The sequence below is a fragment of the Prunus dulcis genome, chromosome 7 (assembly GCF_902201215.1).
Source record: "Prunus dulcis chromosome 7, ALMONDv2, whole genome shotgun sequence".
NCBI lineage: Eukaryota > Viridiplantae > Streptophyta > Magnoliopsida > Rosales > Rosaceae > Prunus > Prunus dulcis.
In genome coordinates, this window is record NC_047656.1 from 343,989 (window position 1) to 369,599 (window position 25,611).

The window sequence follows — 25,611 nt, forward strand, 5'->3', positions numbered from 1 at the left end:
TCCAATGGCCGAGATTAAAATATATAACCAATCCTTAATTTAAATACTTATTAAAGAATCTCCCAATAGTACCATAGGTTGTTTACGAGCAGAATTACATAACTCACATTAACCTTCACTGGTTCAACTTCAACCTATGCGTGTGACTCGTGAGCTAGCTTCTTTTTCTTTCTTTTCTTTTCTTCTTTTTTCTTTCGGAAGTATTTCTAGCATAAGTTTTTTAGCTTTAATGTGAAGTCAAATCAGGGACTTGAGAAAACCCAAGAGGGAGTAATTAGATGGAACTAAGCGTTTATTAGTAGTAATTCAATATTATTATTAACAGGAAGGCGACTGCAGGGACCCGAATACTGCTTTCCCTCTCTCTCTCTCTCTCCCCCCACTAATGCAAAGCTTTTATTAATTTAATTCCTTTTTTTTTTTCACTCTTCTATTGAAAGCCACAAATTGCAAACTTAGTCCAGCAGAATGAGTTCCAACAAGTGAAGTTTCTATTCTACTATCAAAATTGCAAGTTCTTATTTATGAACTCCTCCGGGACCACAATCTCATCAATCCTGGCTTATCTGCCACACTGACAACGAAGCTTTCACACTGTAAATCTTAACCCTTTCTTTCTACACCCAACCAGAAAATTAAGCAAACCAATGTTATTGCCAACGACAGCACCGGAGCTACGTTGAGAGATGTGTCTGCCAGCAACAGCTAACATGTGCAGTAAGTATGATCTAAGAATAAGATAAAAGGAACCAATTAGCAATATAGTGCTAGAAAAACATCCAAAATTAAGATTTCATCAAGCAACAGATTTTTTGTTTTTGCTCTTGGGAGTGAGGGAGACGCACCATTGCTCGACCTTCCTGAACTCTGTAAGGACAGGGGATGCGTTCTCAAAGGCCTTATACGTGTCCTCTCTTACCTAAGAAAGACAATCAAATTAAACAAATCTCTATTTGCAAATGCATGAGAAATAAACCGGAGGAAGTGGACAAGAAAAAGCAAATCACCTTTGCACCCGTAATAACAATTTTCCATGACAAATATAAGAACAATCTTCGGCTGCTTCATGTGATAGATCAGCCCTGGAAAACGTTCCGGCTCATACTGCACCAACATAACACAACATAAAGCATGACAGCAGAATTTTTCAGCCTGTTAGGTCTATTATTTAGCCAAAATTTTAAACTGCCAAAATCTGTTTGTTCCCTATGATTCATGTGGCCACATACATTGTCGCATCATAATGTTGTTTCAAAGTAAGGGTTGTGTCTAGGATTCAGTCCTTGTGTTGGTTGAATGTATGTATGGATTCATTGTATATCTGAGAGGGAGTCATGAATTACATTTAGTAGTCAGGCTAGTAGAGCTTCTTAAGTAGGCTTGTAAACCTTTATTTTGGGACATGAATGAATTTGCAGAATTTTCCAGCAAGCATTTGTTTATCTCTAGGATGCGTGATGCCCAGGACAGATAGTCAATAGACAAGAATTATGAAAGGGAAAACAAAAACAATACACACAAAATAAAAAGCTTAAAAATTACATCAAGTACTGACATGAAATACAAAATCCTGGGACAAATAGTCATGACTTACGCTTGGAAAGGCCCCATGGGAGAGTATGCAAGACACTCAAGTCTTATAGGGAATTTAACATCACAGGAGCCAACAATATTTTGAATCTTGAAATCCTGATACTCATAAAAGCATGTATTAACAAAACAATCAAAAATATAAAATATATAGGGGACTTGCTCTAAATGGTTTTACAAGAGAGAGAGAGAGAGAGAGAGAGAGAGAGAGATATATATATATATATATATATATATATATATGCCCTTGCAACCTTTTAAAGATTCACTAATCTAACTAAATGAAATGATAATTATGTAAAGGATAATCACCAATGACCACTCCCACTCCTGATTGTGACCAGTAACAAAGGACAAATTATTTTCCATCACAGACTCACAGTACTTGAGGTTGATACTAAATCTTTTTAAGTAAACAAGGTAAAAGTCTATCTACCTTCCTTGCTGCCACTTCTGATTGCTGTTCACTTTTCGTGCCTGTGCATACCTGAGTACCAAAGAGATTAAACATCTTAAACAGCGGCAAAAAAGGTATAATGGTCAAAATTTAAATTATAAACAAGGCAGGAGGGAAAAAAAGGGGGGGGGGGGGAGGATGGTGCGGCGGGGTGGCTTATCACGTTCAAGGGGTCATGAGAATGCAATGCAGTAATCAACCAGCGTTGCATAAGTAAATTTTTTAAAGCCAGTTTTAGCCGCAGAAGTGCAGGATGCAAAAACAGGATCTTATGAAATTATTGACCAACCACCCATAACTTATGGTAGTTCCAATAAAAGAGACTGAAAACATAATTTCAAAACGTGACAACTAATTCAAAGCCAATTCTACTACATACACGACATTTGAATTTGTTGCTGTAAGACAATAAAATACAAGGTGGCCAAGATGGTGGGGAGTCTAAATAGCGAAGACACATATAGACCATGCAAGACCTAAACTTCTAACAAAAGGAAAAAACATAGAAACAAATATATCTTGCCATCTTGAGCATCAAAAGTTGTCAATTTCAGCTTCAAGGTACTGTAAATTTTTGACAAAACATGCAATCCAGATAACCAGAACCAATATCAAACATAAGCTTCAATTTAGACTTAATTATCAAAATTAGCTGATGACAAAAACAGGAATTTATGGCGAAGAAAAAGGCAAAATACATTACTAATACTTAGCATGACAATTAACACAGTCGTGTATGTGGAGTTCCAAACACATATCAACAAATACATAATCATGTCTAAACTGTACCCAAATAGACATGTCAACAGATAATAGCACAATCAATTGGATTATGATTTGAAAAACATAAGAAGTAGGATAAACTGTTCTTTCAGATCTCATATGGTTCCAAAGGTGGGACTGAACAGGAGCCTGAGAGATTCAAAAGCATACCAGTTCCAAAAAATTTATAGAAACAAAATTAGGAATAGCTGAAATGAAATCATGCAGTTATCAGCCAGTTGAATAGCAGAAATTTCTGGAGAGCTCACCATCTTCCCAGAGGCAAAAATCAACGCTGTAGTTTTTGGTTCCCTTATTCTAACAATGACAGTGGCAAAACACTGCAAGAACATTCAATTAAAAAGAAGTTAGTACTCAATTCTCCTAAATGTCTAAAGCACCAGAAAATAAGTCATTGTATGTTATTGACACAATTCAAGTTTTTCCGACATAGATCCATGTGTTTGTTCCAGAGGGATGAGAGAGAGAGAGAGAGAGAGTTCGACAGAAATTAAACCAATTTTATAAGAGGCTCAGGAATCACTGAATGCTGGACTCAGCAAAGAAAGTCAGTCTTTACTTTGAGTATTAGCATCACATCTGAGTCAACTAATGCCTAAAGAACCCACTATAACATATTTCGGTAGAGTGAGCTACCAACACTCAACTCAACTGTCAATACACTAAGAAATTAATTATACACAAAGTCTTGTGTACCTTGGGGTTGTATTCTGCATTCCGAGCTTCCAACGCAATTTGCCTGAGATCCAGCCTGCAATCAAGTAAACTGTAGATATGATATTCTCGCAGGGCCTTCCGCACCAATTGGTTTGTGAATGTTAGCCTCAATCACGATAGAACTTCAAATCCACCATCAGCCTCTGGCTGGTCTCCAAGTGTTTCTGTTCCAGGATGCTGCAGGTGGCAGGCCCTTGGTCCAAGCTTACTTCTTTTCTTTACCCCTTGTGACAAAAATAAATAAATCATATTCTAGCTTAAAAAGTTGAAGAACCTTGAAGAAAAGAACAGTATCCGACTTACTTTTCCAGGGCTTAAGTAAGACAGTCATCTCCTGGAGTGAGCATCAACAATTGTCACCAAGTCCTTAAAAATTCAAATTCCAAAAAGCAGCAGTAGCTGGCACAAATTGGTCACGGAAATTTGAACTGGTCCAAATATCCAAGCTAGTTCACATGACAAGCTTTGTTTTTGTTTGTCTGATAAAGTACGTTAAGAGTTAACATGCTATAGTTCTAGATAGACCTATTAAAACATGTCACTAGCTAACAGAATCACAAAAGATTTAACGAGCCATGGTCCCTAAAATTCTGTGCAAATAGCAATAAAAGGAAATTGCTGGTTATAGTTCATACCATGGTCTTCTATTAGAGGAAACTTGAATCGACTCAATCATAGGACAATAAAGTGATTTGAAATCCTCGATGGAAACATGGATTCCGGTAAGCTTTTTGACAATCTTACCAGTAATCTCTACAAGAACAAACACCATCTTTGAAATGATGAAAACGATAAGCATCCCGTACTATGATAGTTCGATCTGAAATCTTTGACATGTACTTGATCCAATTATGGCAATCATTACAAACACGAAGATTCTTAATTACACGTATAGGGATCGTATTAGATAAGCTGAGTAGGCCAAAAGAGATTGCCAATTTCTCACTGTGAATATACTCTGTTGGATCTTTCTGCTGCTGCTCTATTTCATTCCAAAGGTTGTAACGGTCTTCAACATAACCAATTTCAGCTGCCCGCTCATTCAAATCCCCTAAGAATTCATAAATCTTATCTGCAAGCGGGTGCAGTTTGTCACCAACAAAGAATGCATGAACTGAGTTTTTTACCTCAATCCAGCTACGACCAGGCTCTTTCTTCACACCCCTTTCCTTCATTAATTGCCTCGTCTGATCCCTACAACCCCACATTCCTGCTACTGCATACATATTTGATAGGAGAACGTAAGCTGCTGAATCTTCAGGTTCCAGTTCTAGAAGATGATGGGCAGCAAACTCTCCAATTTCTGTGTTCTTATGAGTTATACATGCACTTAAGAGCGTCCTCCAAATCATTGCATCTGGTTTCATTGGCATCTCCTTTATAAATTTTCTTGCAGAGCTCAAAGAACCAGCTCGCCCTAGAAGATCAACAACACAAGCATAATGTTCAGGCTTAGGCACTAACCCGTGCTCTTTGCTCATGGATTCGAAGTAACCAAGCCCTTCATCTACCAAGCCTACATGGCTACAGGCTGAAAGTACTCCCACAAATGTGACGTGGCTTGGCACTACACCAAGTTGTTTCATCTCCTCAAATAGATGTATTGATTCAACACCGCGCCCATGTTGAGAATAGCCAGTAATCATGGCATTCCAAGAAATCTCATTCTTTTCAGGCATTTCAGAAAACTCTTTATTGGCATCATTAATGCTACCACACTTCGAGTACAATGTGATTAAAGCATTGGAAACCTCAGTTTCGGAATTCTTCCCAGTTTTTATAATTGCAGCATGGATCTGCTCTCCTTGTTTTATATTTGCTAAATTAGCAGCAGCACTAATTGCAGAGCCAAATGTGAACAAATTAGCTTCTACTCCAGCTTTATTCATCCGATTAAATACCTGCAGTGCTTCCTCAAAGTACCCACTCTGTGCAAACCCAGATATCAATCCATTCCATGATATATTATCTTTAGCATCAATTGCCTCAAATGCATGGTATGCTTCCCATATTCTACCACATCTGGCATACAGGGTAACAAGTGCATTTCCGACTGACAGGTCATCTGAACAACCAGAGACACACGACTGAGCATGAATTTGTCTTCCTTGATTGAGTGCTTGAATACCAGCACATGCACTTATTGCACTTGAAAATCCTATGTTGTCAGATCGAATTCCTCTCTTTTGCATTTCTTCAAAAAGTATAAGAGATTCCGAAAATAAATCATGCTGTGCATACCCTGCGATCATAGCAGTCCAAGACACAACATCATCCTCAGTGAGTCTACTGAGAATTTTCAGGGCAGTATCCAATTCCCCATGCTTAGCATACATATCAATAAGCACACTGCAGACATAAACATTTAAATGAAAACCAGTTTTTATGACTTGAGTATGTATTTGTTCTCCTAAATTGAGAGCCCCGACAGAGGTACAGGTTCTCAGAATACTAGGGTAGGTGTATTGATTAGGAATCATGCCCTCAATATGCATTTGCCTAAAAATATGAAATGATTCATTAAGATCATCTAGCTGACCATAAGCAACTAACATCACATTCCACAAGACAACATTTTCTGTCTCTGTAGTAAGGAAAAACTCATAGGCAGTTTGCACATCAGAGCATTTCACATAAAGATCAAGCAGAGAGCCTTCAAGGATGATATCTGATGACATTCCCGCTTTTATTGCAAGTGAGTGGAGTTGTGTTCCCTTATGCAGAGCACCAATATCTGCGCAGGCACTCAAAAGACTAGCAATTGTAACACAGTCTGGTTCCAAACAATCAATCTGCATTCTTTTGAACAATTCCAATGCTCTATCACTAAACCCATGCTGAGCTAGCCCAGAGATCAGTGAGTTATAAGATACTGCATCCCTGTGGATCATTGTTTTGAAAATTTCTTCAGCAGATATGAAGTTCCCTGAGCGGGAATATAATGTCACCAGTGCATTGCATACATATGTTTCACAAGAAAATCCCCCCTTGAAAATAAGGCCGTGCAGCTGTGCTCCCATCTCAAATAACTCTATTTTGGTGCAGGCACTTAGTACACTTGAGAATACATAAGGAGTGGGTAAAATTCCTGATGTTTGCATCTGAATGAATAAGAGAACTGCTTCTTTTTCCCGTCCATTCTGAGATAAACCGGAAATCATGGCCACCCAAGAAACACTATCCCTTAGATATAATTTATCAAAGACCTTTTTAGCATAATCCACATACCCGTTTTTGGCATACAAATCAATTAAGGGATTACATACGAGCAAATTAGTACCAAAACCATGACAAATAATCCTTGTATGAATCTGTTCAACATATTGGAAACGGACATTACCCCCACCACATGCCCTTAAAACCCAGGCAAACGTGGTCTCATCAGGATGCACATTATCTGCTATCATTCGAGAAAAGAGATCCAATACATGGCTGGTCAACTTCTTTGCAAGAAACCCATGAATTATGTTATTCCATGAAAATGAACTTCTGTGAGGCATGTCATCGAAAACCTTAACCGCACCATCTAAATCACCACAGGCAAGATAAGCATCAGTGAGGCCATCACATATTACCTGTTCTGCATCAAAACCCAGCTTCAGAATTGTAGAGTGAAGCTTCTTAGAATCTAAAAAGGACCCAGAACTTGAGCACCCTTTTAAAAGCCAAATATAAGTCTGACAATTAGCACGAACGCAATGTGCTTCCACCGAATGCAGGAATTCAATCCCCTTTGGATTGCTTTCATTTTGATGAACTAGACTACCATCGAAGATATGGGCTTTCGCTGCTGCGTTACTATATTCTGCCGAGCTCAACCTTGTGACATTCCCACAAAAGCACTGCAGAAAATTTCAAACATTAAAGAGAAAAACGAGAAGACCCAGAAGACATTAAAAGATGGCGATTGGTTTGGTGCACGAGAGAATTACGAAAGAGAGAATGATTACCTTGTGAGGATTGATAAATGAGGTGGGTTTGGTTGTGAGAGTGAGTTGGTTTCTGAAATGACGCAGGAAGCGATGGGAAAACAGAGGCTCAGGGAATTGGTTTAGAGTGAGCATCAAGGATCTGAGACACCCAGACCCACTCATCTGTGAACTGTCATGGAACTGGTATATGAGAATGGGAATGGGAATGGGAATGGGGATGGAACGCAAGGAAAATAGATGATAGAGTCAAGCACAATTCTATTGCATCACCTCACCATTTTCTGGTTGTATGATTCCCAAGAACCCATTAACTGCAAATGAGAAACCAAATTATATGCTTTCTCAGACATTGCCATATCATACCATTTTGGAGAGTGGTAAATGGAATATATTGGTAAAAGCTAAGGAACAATGCTAATTTCCAAACCAAAACCAAACTGAGAGTCAATAGAATTCAATAAGAGAGAGAGAGAGAGAGAGAGAGAGAGAGAGAGAGAGAGAGAGAGAGAGAGGCTTACCTGGAAATGGTGATAAGTAATGAACAGAAATCACAGTCCTAGTGTTGTTTGACTTCTGATGTAACTTTGTACATAAATGAAACTATCAACACCACCAGGAAGTAGTAAGAAACTAAATACAGTAAACAAACAAGAAACATATGTTACAACCAACAGGGCAGCTCCTTGGAGTTCCGCTGTAATTTCTCCCATCTTCCCTTCTTGTTTGTAGGTTGTAGGGTTGTAGGTTTGTAGCCACTCCCGCTCTGATTACTTTACAACCACACACTTGCAGAGTTGCAGTTGCAGAAGATGATGGATGGAAGGAGGGAGGGATGCGGGTATCAGCGGCGGTATGGCTTTGAGGTTTAAGATATTCACCCCTTCATCTTTTTTCTTATCTTAAATTTTATTTTATTTTCATATTCGCACTTTCATCTTTTTGTCCCTTTCTTAACTTTAAAAAGGGCAATTTTGTCCATTTTAGCTTCTTTTATAAAATTTCTCTTTTCTTTAGCCTTTTCTAAAGTCCCCCTTTAATTAATTAGTGTATAATGACAAAAAACTTTAGTAATTAGCATATGAGACATTACCTATTTTTGTTTTGTATATGGTGGATGAGTTATACATTTTATTTTGTTAAAAGCCAATGGGCCGACGCACGTGCTCTTTAGGTTTCTTTAAAGTAAATTTAGGTTTTAGCAATAAAAAGCCTTTCACTTTTGAAAAAAACTAAAACTTTTTAAAAAAAGACAGAAAAACCTCTCAAATTTCAAACAAAAGAAATGCAAATGTAAATAATTCCTTAGGAAATCCAAAAATAAATAAGGGCATTTTTGTCCATTTTGACTTCTTTTAAAAAATTTCTCTGCTTTGGCCTTTTCCAAAGTCTCCCCTTATTTTATTTGTATTTGAATAACGTTTTTACCCTTTGTATTTTATATGGGAGCTGCATTACGAGCTTTGATTCAATCCCAAACGGAGACCACGAGGTTACAACCACCACCAACGATTTTAATGACCATACTCATACCAACAACGACCATGGCTAAGAAAGTCACTGCAAAGCGCGAGAGGAAGGCATTTTCCGACAAGGAAGCAATATGAGGATCAATAGTGGAGAAGGCGTTTTCCAGTCCCTCGAGAAGCAATCAGAGGATCAATAGTGGAGAAGGAGTCGCAAAGCTCAAAGGCTCTTTGACAAGACCCGCCCCGGAATTCCCGAAAACCGGAGCGAATCCCGTCTTGTTACCGACATCTTCCCGATGCCGGGCCCACTTACTAAGAATCGAGACTTTCTACCAAAAATTTTGGCAGAGTCTCCCCTGTAAATTGAGCATTTCCCCAAAAATTCAACCTGCTCAAAAACACAGTTTAAAGTACTCAACCAGCAGCATGCTTTAAAGCAATTAAACAGTTTACAACAAAGGCCTCCGGCCTCAAAGATCAACCCTACAAGGGCGATAACAGAGCATATCTAAGGAGTTTAAATACAACAGAAACAAAGTTCAAGGAAAACAGGATGAAGAAATCCTACGATGGCTCAAGGCTCGTGAGCACACGATCCGGCCTAGCTGCGAAGCTCAGTCGACTACTGGCTGGGGGCGCAAAACAGAAAAATGTGAGTGGACAAAAATAAAGTTCAGTTCAGTGCAAACCAACATAATATAACCCCACTGTTTAATAAACCAAGCAAGAAAATCCGAAAGCATCTCAAAATCATCAAAATCAAATAAATATTTATATAGGTCAAAACCAAACCAATGCCGGAATGCCAAGTCCGAAATCCAAACAGAACACTAAACAAACCCACTGAAAGGACCCGCCCCGAATTTTCCCAAAATCCGAGACAAATCCTTTGGAATTCCTGACATCACCTCGATGCCGGGCCCACTCACTAAAAACCGGGACTTTCTGCCGAAAATTCGGCAGAGTCTCCCCTATAAATTAGACATTTCCCAAAATTCATACCTGCATAAAAACACAATTTATATTCTCAACTGGCAGCATGCACAATATAATTTCATGCAATTCACACAAATGGCTTTCGGTCTTCCAATAATTCTCAACCAACTACCCAGCAATTCAAATACCCCTTTATGACTAATATTTAGTCTGCGGCTGCACCTAATAACGTTAGGCTGCCTACGTACCCTCCTTGAGGGATCAAGCCACACGTAGTTCTCCCTTACAACCCAAATTTACACTTAGGCGATACCTCAATTCATTTCTCTGTCTTTCACATAATCTCCCCATACGCCGGTACTACCAACGCCACGTATGGGGCCTGTCAACACGCTGATAACCTACGCCACGTGCGACCATACCATACTATAATATCTCCCCATACGTCGGTACAACCAACGCCACGTATGGGGTCTGTCTCAACGCCGGATAACCTACGCCACGTGAGACCTACACGTCATATCACATAACTCCCCATACGCCGGTACAACCAACGCCACGTATGGGGCCTGTCGACACGCCGGATAACCTACGCCACGTGCGACCTCAACACAATGCCACAAATCTCCCCATACGCCGGTACAACCAACGCCACGTATGGGGTCTGTCCACACGCCGGATAACCTACGCCACGTGGGACCTAACTTCCTCTTGGTGGTACTCGTAGTACATCCAAAATTCGGGAAGGTACTTAAAGTAGTGCATATAGCACTCCAACTGACATTCTAGACTCGGTTGTACCCTTGTACAAACCTATAGTTCTAATTCTATGAATATACAAATATTCTAATATTGCGTAAACCCCAACAGTAGTCTAGCACCAGATAATCCCCCTAGGAAGGTGAGATTACTCCGGAAGACTCACGGTCAACCAAGGGTCAAACTGCCCTAACCCTGGTCAAACGGGCCCACGGGAACCACGACCTCCAAACTCCGATCCGGGAGTTCCTATGAGTGCTGTAAGATTTAGGACACTTGTCCTGCAAGTTTGGTTCAGATCGGACGGTCGGATCGCTCGCGATCGCACGATCTAACGGTTAATATAAAATAATATATTTAATTTAATAAATCGGAACATCCGGGGCTCCGATTCACGATCCGTGAATTCCCCCACGATCCTAGAAATACTTAGATTAACATATATTATTTTCGGGACCATCCAACGGTCCCGACCTATCGAACCCGGATAACGCGTAATAGGCGATATCCGTTCGATAGTCAAACGACGTCCGAATTGAGATCCGCGAAATCCTACGCGCTCGTGACAACCTAAGGATCTCATCGGGTTAATTTGCAGCCTCACCAGCCTCGCCCACGAGCCGCCACACGCGCCGGCAGCGCGTGGGTGTGTAGAGTAATTTCCGGCGACGGAAAAACTCCACACTCGAGCTCACCATTCCTACCCTAGCTTCTACCTGAGGTCAGGATCACTTTCTTCAACTACGGGAAGGCCCAATTCGGGCGGCAACTGGCCGGAATTTCATTTTGAAATCCGGCCAAAACCTAGGTTTCCCAATCGATTTTCTACACTCAAAATCGATCCAAACCTATACAACCAACAGCTAGAACTCGTAAAAAGGATGAGAAACCATACCTTAATCACCGAGTTTGGGCGGCGGAGGCGGCGGCGCGACGGCGAGAAAACCCCGGTTCAAACCAGTCGAGCTCGCGGCCGGAATCCGTGGTTTCCGACGGGGAAAACGGGCAGGTCTTGGTCGGGGCGGCGAGGCGAGTCGATCGGGACCGGTCTCGGGTCCTGCCGTGGCCGGAGTGGAGAGCATCGAGGAGAGAGAGAGCGGACGTCGGGGAGAGAGAGAGAGATCGCGCGGGGGAGAGAGAGAGAGATCGCGCGGGGGAGAGAGAGAGAGAGAGAGAGAGAGAGAGAGAGAGAGAGAGAGAGAGAGAAAAGTCAGATATTTTTAACCCAAACTTCGAAATATTTACAGTTTTGCCACTGTCGATATTTTGATTGTAACTTCTTCGTTACGACTTCGATTCGAGCCTACCGCGTGTCTACGAATTCGTCTCAGTACCACCTACCCAAAAATACCAGTCACGGTCCCGAACTCTCTCCGGTTAAAAATATGACCAAAATACCCTTAATAAATAAATAATTTAAATAAGGGTTAAATTTGGAAAAAATTGGGATCGGGGTGTTACACCCACCAATTAAATATTATAAGTCCCAAACCAGACTCTCGAAAGCGTACCCAATGGCACGACCGGCAAGGAAGTATCCTCACCGAAAAATAAGAATAAATAAATAGTTATATACATATGTAAATTTATACATAATAAGAGATATATATACATATATAATAATAATATAAATATGACCAACACCTAGTTGTATCGGGGAAACAATCCAACCGGGAGATTGTTTGACTAGTCACCATGGCAGAGTCCCCATGAAGAGTCCTCAATTCACCATGTAACTAGGGAACGAGCCGTCCAACCGGGGGACTAACTCTCAGCCAGCACGTACAGTCGATACCCTCAAAACTTGTACGTCTGTGATTAGTCATACGCGCGCAGACTACCCAATCAAGGGTCTACAGCAACATCCCGTCAAGGATGCCCCGAGTATCTCAAGTATCCGTATCCAAGTTCCAAATAAGGGGAGGTACATAGGGTAGTGCTTATAGCACTCCGACATTCTATACTCATCACTTTCCAAAATCTCATCTCAACAACCCAAGTACCCCACACATAGCCAAACATATATATAAATTCTCAAAATCCATATACATACTCAAGATACTCAAATATGTCAAAACCCAAATATATTACCAATACTTTATGAAAATGGAGAATTTAACTATTAAATATAACATGCATTTCAATGACTATTTAATCATATGCATAAAATTCTCATTGTAAAACCATGCTTATAAGTTGAAAACAAAGTCCACTCACAAGTAGTCCCACACTGCCTGACCCTGAGAGGGTCCCGCCTGCTGCGAATGCGTGGTCGGAGTACCTTACACGTCCAATTTGGTGGAGGAATGAGAGAGAACGAAGGGTCGAAAGTTTGGTAAAAATCTGTCCAAACCGCTACCTTTCGTGGCTGTTTCTGGCGTGCACGGCGGCGGATCGAGGTGGTGGTGGGGTGGAATGGAAAGTAGGGAGTGTGGTGGTTCCAACGGGACCGGTGCCGCCCCAAGTGGCGGCGTGTGGGGGCGGTGGTGGAGGCGTGAAGGTGGGGTCGTAGCAAGCCGAAAATGAAAAAAAATGGGTCTGGTTTCGCAGGAGAGAGAGAGAGAGAGAGAGAGAGAGAGAGAGAGAGAAATCTGGTTTTTAAAAAAACAACTTCGAAATATTTACGGTTTTGCCATTGTCGATGTTTTGATCGTAACTTCTTCGTTACAACTCCGAATCGAGCCCACTACGTGTCTACGGACTCAACTCGATACGATCTACCCAAAAATACCAGCCACTGCCCCAAAATCTGTCCGGGTAATAAAATGACCAAAATACCCCTACCCCAAGGGTAAATCCGAAAATTCGAAAATTAACTTGAGAAATTTAATTTAGGAATTTAGTTTAGAGTCGGGGTGTTACACTCTTCCTGCTATTTCGGTGACTCGGCCTAATAGATCTTCGTTTTCTACGGTAATTCAAAACCTATGCTAATTATTGTGCTGTTTTTTGATCTGGTGTGGCCTGGTTTTGATGTTATGCGATTGAATTATTTGGAAATGGACTTTTCTTGATATCTTTTTGTTCAATTTAGGCGGTGTTGTTTTGAGATCTGAACTGTGGCTACTTTATTGTGTTTCGAGTTCGTTTATGATTGTATTAGAGTGATAGCTTCTCTTCGGCTGAAAACCTAGTGGATTATTTTGATGATAATAGATATTGCATTGTTGCCTACCTAATGGTCCTGTCTCTTTCTAAAATTTGCCTGAGGGCATCAGGATAGGGCCTTAATAGATTCATGCTTTCTTATTTTTTTCTCCTTGACACAATTTAGCACTGAGAGGAAATATGCCAAAGATGCCAATTTAGTTGTGTATATGAGTTGGTAATTATAATTGACTGGCCCAGGTTGGTGCCCTTCACGCCCCAGCTTTCTCATTAAATTAATGTTTTTTACATAGTAATTATATATACACTTATCAGATATTATTTTAGAATTCTCGTAACATTAAAAAAATAAAATATAAATATAAAAAAAGGTGCTAGCTTTGTTATGAGTGTGTAGAGTAATTGTTTGGTGATTGGGTGTGCTATTTTTTTAGTGTGAGAAATGGTATTGTTATCAATTTTATATTTATATACATTTTGTGATATGTTATGTTGTAATTTTAAAAACTACATTGCAAAAAATGAAAATTGCATTGCAAAAAACGGAAACTATAATGCATAAAACAGAAACTGTAATGCAGAAAACAAAAAATGAGGGATTTATTAGATTTTATATTTTAGATTGATCATTGTATAATTCTAGAGCTGATCATGAGGGATTTATTAGATTTTAGATTGATCATTGACACAAAATCAAGTTCTCGGAGACGAATGGCGATCTTCAATGACACAAAATCTTCTTCTTTTTTCGGAAACTGCATTGCAAACAATAGAAATTGCATTGCAGAAAACAGAAACTGCATTGCGAAGAACATGAACTGCATTGCAGAAAACAGAAACTGTAATGCAAAAAACAAAACATGCAACCTATTTTACGTTCTAGGTGGTCTTCAGTCCGATTCCCCCTCTCCAAACATGGTCTGCAATTTTTGTTTAGTGCTGTTTTGTTTTGTTTTGTTTATTTTGTTACTATTATAGTTATGTTTTTATTAGATTGTAGATTGATCATTGTTATTAAAATACACAATGCATTGTAGTTTTTATTTCTATAGAAGTGGTTTTTGTTTTTGTTACAGCCTATGTTTTTTTGTTACAGTTTTTGTTTTTGTTTGCAATTTCTATTGTTATTTACATTTTTTGTTTTTGTTTACATTATCGATATCTACACTATTTTGTTTTGTATAACTCTAGAGCTAAGCATGAGGGATTTGGTACAAAGTTTGCACGTATCGATGTTGAAATAATTTATTTTATATAAAAAAAAATCATTGATTGTTAATGAAAATATTGCGTAACTGACAAAATATCACAAAAACAAGGTTGGTTTAGTGGTTTGTGAATGAGGCTACCCTCCTTTGAGGGTCAAGGTTTACGTCTCTTCAAGCACATTGAATTTCTTATTTTTTTTAGGTTGAGGGCAACATTATTGGTGACCGGCAAGGGACGGCGATGACTGGCTGGTAGCCAGCGAGGGACACGATGGCTAGCCGGGAGGGGGATTGTTGATAGTGGACATGTGGCATAGTGTTCTTGCCTTAGAATGAGTGGCATTATGTGTAATTTTGATATTTTTTAATTACATTATTGTGAAATTAGGTATTATTTTTTGTTTAAAATGAAATAGTTAAATTTGGCATAATGGCATCTTTGTGTAATTTTGAGGTTTTTCAATGCATGATTGTAAAGTTACATCCTATTTTTTAGTCATTGGTCTTTTGCTAATTAGGTGAAATTGGATTTCTATTTTTCAAATTAGTAAAGTATATAGTGAGTTAAAACTAAAGAACTCTAATTTTAATTTCAATTCTTAATGTTTGGATTAACCAAGGGCATTTTCTAGTATTTTGAATGCTTTATCATTCTCTACCTTTTGCCTTATATATAGATAATAAGTGGGAGAAGGGAGAAAGAATTAGAGGAGGTTTTATTTTACTTTGATTTTTGAACTGTTTAATAATCACTATTTTACCTTCATTATATTATTTAATGTAAATGCACATAAAAATTGGTAAAAAATATTCTATTAAATAATTGTAAAATACATGCAATTCAACAGTCGAAATTAAAAGTATGTAAAGAATCCTTAACATAAAATACTTATTGGAGAATCTCCCTGTTATTATTTGTTGTTGTAGTTGTTATCATTGTTATTATTTTTAGGGTTAAATATGTTTTTGGTCATTGAATTTTACACAAAAATTGGTCACTGTGTTTCCCAATGTTTACAATTTATAGACATCTATTATCTTCAGTTAAGTGCAGTTTTTATTTTTATTTTTTTAGAAAGCACCTTCAGTCTTCCTCTTCTAACTCAACGAATTATGGTATATTGTCTATTAGGGTTTAACAAATTGGGGTGAATCTTGGGTTGAAATCGAAATAGTGAGGTATAAGGAAAATCAAAATGCCAAACTAAAGTAAAATGAAATCAATAACTTACCAATATATTTTGGTGCTCTACCTTGATTACGTCTCCTTACCATCCGAAGTCACAATACAATTCTCACTCAATTGATTCAGACTACAAAATAGCATCCAATATGTGATCTTATACCTCACAATTTTAATTTCAACTCAAAATTCCCCCTAATTTGTTAAACCCTTAGAGCATAATTCGTTGAGTTAAAGGAAGAAGATTGAACGTGCTACCTAAAAAATAAAAAATAAAAAATACACTTAATGAAACATAATGAAATGTTTATAAATTATAAATTTAAGAACCACAATAACCAATTTGACTAAATTTTTTTCTGAGCGACTAAATTGAATTTTAATCCTTATTTTTATTATTAGTTAACAAGAAGGCAACTGCAGGGTCCTTAATACTGCTTTCTCACTCTCTACTAAAGCTAATGCAAAAGCTTGTATAAATTCCATTTTCGTTCTCTCTTTTTGGCGACTCAGTCCAGCAAAATGAGTTCAAATTGGCTGCATCGTGAAAGAAAAGGAGAGAACAAATTTAATAGGATATCATTTATGCAAGAAAGAAGTGAAGTTTCTATTCTACTATCAAAATTGCATGTTCTTATTTATGAACTCCAACTCCTCCAGGATCACAATCTCATCAATCCTGGATTATCTGCCACTGACAACAAAGCTTTCACACTCTGAATCTTAACCCCTTCTTTCTACACCCAACCAGAAAATAAGAAAAAAAATTGTTGCTGCATGCATTGCCAATGACAGCACCGGAGCTACGTTGATAGACGTGTCTGCCAGCGACAGCTAACACGTGTAGTAAGTATGATCTACGAAGAAGATAAGAGGAATCAATTAGCAAAAAAGTGCTAGAGAAACATCCAAAATTAAGATTTCATCAAGCAACAGATTTTTTCTTTGTGCTCTTGGGAGAGTGAGGGGGGCGCACCATTGCTGGACCTTCCTGAACTCTGTAAGGACAGGGTATATGTTCTCAAAGGCCTTATACGTGTCTTCTCTTACCTAAGACATCAAATTAAACAAAACATTATCAAATTTCCATTTGCAAACGCAATAGAAAATAAACTAGACAAAGTGGACAAGAAAAAAAAACAAATCACCTTTGCACCCGTAATAACAATTTTCCCCGACACAAATATAAGAAGAACAATCTTCGGCTGCTTCATGCGATATATCAGCCCTGGAAAAAGTTCCGGCTCATACTGCACCAACATAACAAAAAATAAAGGATCACAACAGAAATTCTAAACCTGTTAGATCTATCCATTTAGTCAAATTTTAAAATGCAAGGATCTGTTTGATCCCAATGATTCATGTATTGGCCACATACATTTTCCTATCATAATGTTGTTTCAAAGTAAGGGTTGTGTCTAGGATTCATATATAGTAGTCCTTGTGTTGGTTGAATGTATGTATGGATTCATTGTATATCTGGGAGGGAGTCATGAAAAAATTTAGTAGTCAGGCTAGTAGAGCTTCATAAATAGGCTTGTCAACCTTTATTTTGGGACATGAAATAACTTGCAGAATTTTCCACCAAGCATTTGTTTATCCCTAGGATGTGTGATGCCTAAGTCTCCTACTGGGGTGATGATGGTAAAATTATCCATTCAGTCAAAAATTCTCCTCTCGTCCATGAACTTCCCTGTTGCACTTTAACCTACCAACAATTTACAGCTATCGTAAATCACACAAATATCGACTGGAGAGGGGACACACACAAATCTCATCGATTATAAGCACCTAAAATGCAAAATGTCCACATGCAAAGATAATAATCTCATAAACTTGATCATAAAATATAAACACCTAAAGTGCCAACCATAGACTAAAATGATCATCCCAAGAGTAGAAACGACATGGACGTCAGATCATGAAAAAAATTTAACATCAACAGACAAGAATTATGAAAGAGAAATCAAAAACAATACACGCAAAAAGAAAAGCTTAAAAATCACATCAAGTACTGACATGAAATACATAAGCCTGGGACAGAAAGTCTTCACTTACACTTGAAAAGGCACCATGAGAGTATGCAAGACCCTCAAGTCTTATAGGGAATTTAACATCACAGGAGCCAACAATATTTTGAATCTTGAAATCCTGATACTCATAAAAGCATGCATTAACAAATAATAAAAAAAATATAAAGGAATTGCTCTCAATGGTATTACACAAGAGAGAGAGAGAGAGAGAGAGAGAGTGATACCTTAAACGAAGCACTAAATCCAAGCTTTTGGATGATTCGGGCATACTGGGAACCAAAAATATCAAAACAGATGAAAGAAATTCGTCAGTATGCCCTTGCAACCTTTTAAAGATTCACTAATCTAACTAAATAATTATGTAAAGTATAATCATCAATGACCACTCCCACTCCTCATTGTGACCAGTAACAAAGGAAAAATTATTTCAGTCACAAACTCACAGCACTTGAGGTTGATACTAAATTTTTTTAAGTAAATAAAGATAAAATAAAAGTCGAATGTCACTCTACTCCTGCCTTAAAATGCCTAAAAACGCGTCAAAATATATGAAAAATCCCATATATATAGAACTACGTTTTTTACTGTGAGAGTGTGCACCATCTACCTTCCTTGCTGCCAGTTTTGATTGCTGTTCACTTTTCGCACCTGTGCATACCTGAACTACCAGAGAGATTAAATATCTTAAACAGAGGCAAAAAAGGTATAATGGTCAAATTTTAAATTATAAACAAGGCAGGAGGGGAAAGGGAGGGGGGCTTATCACGTTCTAGGGCTCATGAGAAATGCAGTAGTCAACTAGAATTGCACGAGTAAATTTTTGAAAGCCAGTTTTGGCAGCAGAAGTGGAGGGTGCAAAAACAGGATCTCATGAAATTATTGACCAACCACCCATGACTTATGGTAGTTCCAATAAAAGAGACTGAAAACATAATTTTAAACTGTAACAACTAATTCAATGCCAATTCTACTATGTACACATGCCATTTGAAATGAACCTCATAAAAGGATAACTCCATCTCCAAATATATCTTATCATCTTGAGCATCAAAAGTTGTCAATTTAAGCTTCAAGATATTGTGAATTTTAGACAAAACATGCAGTCCAGATGACCATAACCAATATCAAACATACACTTCAATTTAGACTTAATAACCAAAATTAGCTGATGAAAAAAACAGTAAATTATTGCGAAGAAAAAGGCAAAATACATTACTGATACTTAACATGACAATTACCAAGGCCATGTATGTGGGGTTCCAAACACATGTCAACAAATACATAATCATGTCTGAATTGTACCCCAATAGCCATGTCCACAGATAATAGCACAATCAATTGGATTATGATATCAAACACATCAAGTACGATAAACTGTTCTTTCAGATCTCACATGGTAGCATAGATTTAAAAAACAAAGGCATTTACCACCAATGGTGGGACTGAACAGGAGCCTGAGAGATTCAAAAGTATACCAGTTCCAAAAATGTTATAGAAACAAATTAGGAACAGCTGAAAATAAATCATGCGGTTGTCAGCAATTGGAATAGCAGAAATTTGTGGAGAGCTCACCATCTTTCCAGAGGCAAATATCAACGCTGTAGTTTTTGGTTCTCTTATTCTCATAATAACAGCAGCAAAACGCTGCAAGAACGTTCAATTAAAAATAAGTTATTATTCAATTCTCCTAAATGTCTAAAGCACCAGAAAATAAGTCATGGTCTGTTATTGACACAAGTTAAGTTATACTGGGATGCATCCGTGTGTTTGTTCCAGGGGGGATGAGAGAGAGAGAGAGCGAGTTCAACAGAAATTCAACCAATTTTATAAGATGCTAAGGAATCACTGAATGCTCAACATTAAAGAAATAGTGATAGGATTATTAGCACATCTGTTTAGTTTGCTATTAATTATGTTCTTTTTTCTCTTCATATAAACTGGTCCCTTTTATTACAACAAATACTTATTGGCTGGGAGGACTTGGGAGGCATACGTATGAAAAGCAGTGTGAAAGGAGTACGAGTGTCAACTTTCACTGGTTTCCAATACTTTCTACCCACGTGAAAAGCAACGACATCAAAATTTCAGTGAAAGTAAGAGGCTAAAAAAAGAGTGAACTACCAACACTCAACTGTCAATACACTACAGAAATGAATTATACACAAACTCTCGCATACCTTGGGGTTGTATTCAGCGTTCCGAGCTTGCAACGCAATTTGCTTGAGATCCAGCCGGCAACCCAAGTAAACCGTAGATACGATATTCCTACAAACACAACCAGAACGGAAGGAATTAATAAGCTTCATTATTTAGCACAAAATACTCCAGATTATAAGAATAATGTGTTAGTAAAAAGTAAAAGAAAATAATTGAATATTAATAATTCCACTACAAACAAACAATAAGAGATGAACACTTGTTGACAATTCCGCACATTCTATAGCAAAGACAGTTTAATAACATTTCTTCATATCTTTGCGCTAATAGCACAAAGTTTTGCATGACCCAAACATACATATCGAATAAATGGATAGCATGGACCAACAAAGGGCACAAAACCCATATAAGCTTGTTTTTTAGTAGCGAGTTCTACCACAGATGCAGTACATTTGGCATCAAAACAAGTTCCATCACACAATAGAGTTATAGCTCACAGAAGGGGGGCCTATAGGTTAGATTAAAATGTCTTGATATTATGCATGCGAAAAGTACCGAGGCACTGAAAACTGGTGGGTGACTAGGAAGGACAAAAAAAATTATCCACCAAGCCAGTCTGGAGAGACTCCAGGTACGGAAACCTGGTGGATTTCATCACCAAGCTTGGCCGGAAAACTAAAAACAAAAATACTATTTCCATGTAAATCAGTTTTGAGAACAAGTTCGAGCCATAGCTTCGTTTACAATAACAGAGAGCACTATCTAATGAAATCTTACATTGGCAGATAGAATTCAATTCCCACAAGATTTAGATAAAACAAAAAACCAAAGTTCATATAAATTGGGGAAAAATTCGACTTCAACCACAAAAGTTGGAAAATTTTCAATCCTTTTAAAACACAAAAAGCATCTTAGAGATGCAAACGAATCAGTATAAACTAAAAAATTTCATCTTCCTTCCGCTTTGGGAGACCACTGTAACCCCATCAACCTACAAACCGATAATCCTAGCATAAACCCATGAATCAGACCTAAACACGCCCACTACGCAGTACTCAATTCAGAAGCCTTGTACATGATGAAGATGGTTTTCTTTTCTTTTGCCAAAAAAATGATGAAGATGGTTCAATAAAACAGAATTAGAAACTTCAAAAGCAAGAGGGTAGAGAAAGACTTACTGAAGAGTGGGAACAATACCAGAGGGGTGAATGGAAAGATCCACAGGTTGGTTCTCTTCGAATCCACCTTGTTCCTCCATTCCCTGTATCCCACCTTCAAGACTTCGGCGATTTTCCAAAAATAGTATTATAAAGAAGAAAATATATATATGTTTTTAAGTGTTCTTCTGTTTCTGCTACAAATCCTTTAACTTTGTTTTTCTGGGTTCCCGAAAATTATTCCTTATAATCGTCCTCAATCAGATCCAGAGCTTTCGGTAATCTAGGGTTCCAAAAGGATTTAAGAAAACAGAAGAACTGAGAAAATAAACTAGGAAAAAGTTCGCGGGAAAATTGGAATTCGGGGAGGGAGATTTTCAAATAAGGTTTTGTTTTATAGGTATTGATGGAAGAAATTGTGAGCGATCGTGGATTTTGTTTGGGGTCGGGCCTGCTCTGAGAGAAGGCAAATGCGATTTTATGTGGGTGGTGAGGAGGTCCTTTCCCTTTTGTTGTCTGGCTTGGCTTTTTGACGTTTTGGCTTTTGTCTATTATACATACGTACATAGAGAGAGAGAGAGAGAGGCCGATTCTTATGTAACCGGTAATCCTTGCAATTACCGGATAGTGCCGGTTTATCATGTGTTTTTCTTTGAAAAATAATATACGGTTAATTGTTGCATTCCTAGAACTATACTATGTTTTGCATTTTCGTCCTCAAATCCCAATAATAGTTACAGCCGTCCATTAGGTTGCGCGCGTTGCAATAATGGTCATTTTTGGTCAGTGCTGTTTGTTGTGAAGTATAAAGTAGTGGAGCCCATTTACTATTTGTTTGTAGACTTTGGTGCATGATTGTATTGTAGATTCACGGGTGTTACTCACCCTTTGCCTATAAAAGGCTTCTCTCTTATGCAAAGAATGAGACGAATAAAATTGCAGAGGTTTTTCCTCTGTTTCCTCCATCTCTTTTCTCTCATCAATTTCTCTCTAGTTTTATAACACGTTATCAGCACGATTTTGCTTTCAAAAATACCAGCTGAATTCTCGGATGAATTCCATCTGCTTCAATACCTTTCTTTCTCAAATTTCCAGATGATGAACTCTCAGCTGCAAAAGCCAACCAGAGCAACTATCCATGCCAAACCTATGTCTTTTACAAGGCCCTCGGCTCCAACGTCGGCTACAACATCTGCAGTTTTTAGGTTGGCATCACTTGTACTTTGGATGGCACCCGTGTGCTTGCTGTCAGACTCCCAGGTGTTGGACTGTATGGTCCAATTCCAGCAAACACAACCCATGTTCTCTTTGTGCGCATTCATGTTCTTCTTCACCTTCTCTCTCTTCATATTCTCCTTTTCTGTTTTCAAAATTCTGAGAAAAACAGAGCAAAAGCAACAGACCCAGAACGACCTTTTTGAGCTCAAGCGTTCATTGTCTGAAACTCTGGGCAAAACCCATCTAACCCATGAAAATGACCCGACCCATATCGCCAATCCTCCCCACAAGCTCCTCGTTGAGAGCCAGAGACACCCGGGTGCCTAGGATAGAGGCTTTGAGTGACAGGAAAAATGTATGGAATATACCAAAGGAACTGACAGAGAATCCAACTGTTGTCATAAGCGGTCATCACGGGAAACTTCATATTGAAGGGCTCAGGCTGATCATTGATGAAGGCGGTGGTAAGGAGGAAAGACCAGTGGCTGCAGTTGTGCTCCCCACCATGAAGATAGTCCGCAATACCGATGTTTTGGCAAACTAGCTTCAACTCTGCGTTTATAACGGCCTCTTCCTCTCCATTATTATTGGTTAATGAAAAAAAAAAAAGGTTGAAAAGCAAGAAAGAAGACGAATGGGTTGTTGTTGAAAAGCAAGAAAGAAGACAAAGTTGGGTTGTCGTTGAAAAACAAGTTGATCCTAGCGGAAAGCAAAGTAAAGAAAACAAATGATTATTGACAGGCATGTGAACACCCACCGAAATAAAGAGATAAGTATCCTGCCCTGCCTTACTCTATCTCTTTTAATTAATTACATTATTAAAATACATACAGAATTTAATAATATATCAGTATAATAATATTACTTACTATATTATTTGATTGTGGTGTTGATATGAACCCACAAATAATTGTCTTTACTTTATTCATTCCGCAATTATTTTATTTACTGTATGGTGTAGGTTTATTACCCATACAAGCAAATTTACTTTATCGTAAATTTACTTTAAAGGGTGGTGCGGGTTTATCGTCCACGCCTTTACTGTTATTTAAATGTATGGAGCAGAATTAGTGCCCATACAAGCACGTTTACTTTACCGCACATTTAAGTATGGTGCGGGATTAACGTCCATACAGCAATTTAATTTATGAATTTACTTTACCGCACATTTAAAGTATGGTGCGGGATTAACGTCCATACAAGTAATTTATTTAAGAGTAAATTTATTTTATGGATTAATTGTGCTGTATGATGAGTTTTTACAGTATACAGATCAGGACCAGAAGTTCCTTGATCCTCATCATACAATTACATCAGGACTTGAAGATCCTTGATGATGATATTAATATGAGAGCTGGCAATCTCTCCGGTACTGTATTTGTAAACATGTGATTGGATTTGAGGGTCCTTGATCCCTGACATGTAAATAAGGACCTAGAGTTCCTTAATGATGTAACAGTACCGTATTGGTTCATAGTGCCGTACACATGGATGACAACTGTACTGGCAGATGTACTGTACACATGAATAGATACGTATTCATGACTTGATGAACAGTACTATTCACATGAATAGTGACGTATGCATAAATATTAACCATTTTGGGTAAACCGTCACTATATACAAAAGGATGAACAGTATTATTCACATGAATAGTGACGTATGCATAAATATTAACCATTTTGGGTAAACCGTCACTATATACAAAAGGATGAACAGTATTATTCACATGAATAGTGACGTATGCATAAATATTAACCATTTTGGGTAAACCGTCACTATATACAAAAGGGAACCAGTTCCTTAAACTCATGGATGAGCAATTAAATGAGATGCCAGAAGTTCCTCAAAATATGGACAATTATGTAAGGGCTTGAAGTCCCGAAATATGTATAGAAAATTGTAAAATGTCATACCATGAGAATATGTGATTTTGGCCCGAAGTTCAAAATCTAACAGAGAATATGTGATTTTGGCCTGAAGTTCAAAACTAACAGTGTTGAGAACCTAAAGTTCCAACAGTTAAATGGACAACCCTTGAGGTATTATTGCAAATTGTGGTACACCACATATTTCTTTGGCATAAGAGAATGATGAATTTAATAAAGTTCGATTATGTTATAATCGACACCTCAAGGAAGAAATATATTTTGTGAATTTCGGTTGTTAAGAATACACCGTGAAATGGATAATATCAATATAAACTTCAAATGATGAATTGAGGCTCCCACATATTTTGTTATATCTGGGCCGGAAGCCCATGGATCCAAATATATGAGAGATCCTAAAACTTGAAGTTGTGGGTATATAGTAGTTAATGTTCTTCACTACTATATTGAGATATTATCGTGGCTTTTACTCAATTCATATTTCATGTCCATTTGAAAATGGCGAATAAATTATGAGTTTGGGTTTAACCCAGACCAAAAATTCTGGGCTCACATGCATGGAAATATGAGAGATTTGATGTGGTTATTTGAACCTATAAGGCACGAGGTTTCAGACCGTCATTTTGAAAAGACGTAAAAACCACATATGCAAGTTTAAGAACGTGCACAATTATTATAAAAGGAAAGGAACATACAACAGATAGATTTTTACACCTGCAATGAAGGTGCAGGCCCTGTAAAATCTATAAAATTACATTATGTTCTGGAAGCCTCTGAAGGAAGAGGACGGCGCCTCTTAAGCCTAGCCATGAGCCTCTCATGGTCTCCCAAAATTCTTTCATTAGAGACCTGCAGCATGTCTAGCTTTCTCAGTGTATCAGCAGAGTACGAACTCACCAGTTTCAACAAGGAATTATTCTCTCCTTTGAGTTTCTCAACCTCTTTTTGAGACTCATGAAGCATTCTTTGAAGAGAATAATTTTCAGTTGTCAGCTTCTGAACCTCGTTTGCTCTAACA

The 25,611-nt window shown here is 38.1% G+C and overlaps 2 protein-coding genes, 2 long non-coding RNA genes and 1 pseudogene across 10 annotated transcripts; 1 reads left to right on the top strand and 4 right to left on the bottom strand.

Moving 5' to 3' along the window:
- Positions 1–412: 412 nt before the first annotated feature.
- LOC117633909 lies at positions 413–2,147 on the bottom strand (annotated as a pseudogene).
- Positions 2,148–2,732: 585 nt separating this feature from the next.
- LOC117633908 (pentatricopeptide repeat-containing protein At4g13650) lies at positions 2,733–8,312 on the bottom strand. Of its 6 annotated transcripts, none has more exons than XM_034367759.1 (6): positions 7,998–8,312; positions 7,755–7,790; positions 7,498–7,641; positions 3,851–7,389; positions 3,527–3,771; positions 2,733–3,150 (listed from the first exon to the last, which is right to left on the bottom strand). In XM_034367759.1, exons 2-4 carry the CDS (start codon positions 7,785–7,787, stop codon positions 4,288–4,290), a joined length of 3,279 nt encoding a protein of 1,092 aa, XP_034223650.1. In that variant the 5' UTR covers positions 7,788–7,790; positions 7,998–8,312; the 3' UTR covers positions 2,733–3,150; positions 3,527–3,771; positions 3,851–4,287. The 6 variants fall into 6 exon arrangements, with proteins under 6 accessions (XP_034223650.1, XP_034223648.1, XP_034223651.1 ...); XM_034367757.1 differs by lacking the exon at positions 7,998–8,312 and having other exon boundaries at positions 3,851–4,026; positions 4,183–7,389; positions 7,755–7,842; XM_034367760.1 differs by having other exon boundaries at positions 7,498–7,790.
- A 1,037-nt stretch (positions 8,313–9,349) lies between these two features.
- On the bottom strand, positions 9,350–13,183 carry LOC117634767. Its single transcript, XR_004586830.1, has 2 exons — positions 12,858–13,183; positions 9,350–9,574 (listed from the first exon to the last, which is right to left on the bottom strand). It is a non-coding gene; the product is annotated as an uncharacterized LOC117634767 (long non-coding RNA).
- Positions 13,184–13,503: 320 nt separating this feature from the next.
- On the top strand, positions 13,504–15,455 carry LOC117634768. The gene is made up of 2 exons (XR_004586831.1): positions 13,504–13,553; positions 15,159–15,455. It is a non-coding gene; the product is annotated as an uncharacterized LOC117634768 (long non-coding RNA).
- A 1,243-nt stretch (positions 15,456–16,698) lies between these two features.
- LOC117633826 (TATA-box-binding protein 1-like) lies at positions 16,699–21,950 on the bottom strand. 2 transcript variants are annotated; one of them, XM_034367629.1, is made up of 9 exons: positions 21,508–21,950; positions 20,350–20,437; positions 19,745–19,816; positions 18,780–18,830; positions 18,397–18,441; positions 18,198–18,290; positions 17,288–17,389; positions 17,116–17,189; positions 16,699–16,996 (listed from the first exon to the last, which is right to left on the bottom strand). In XM_034367629.1, coding segments are annotated over exons 1-9 (606 nt in total). In that variant the 5' UTR covers positions 21,588–21,950; the 3' UTR covers positions 16,699–16,995. The 2 variants fall into 2 exon arrangements, with proteins under 2 accessions (XP_034223520.1, XP_034223521.1); XM_034367630.1 differs by lacking the exon at positions 18,780–18,830.
- Between the last annotated feature and the right edge of the window lie 3,661 nt (positions 21,951–25,611).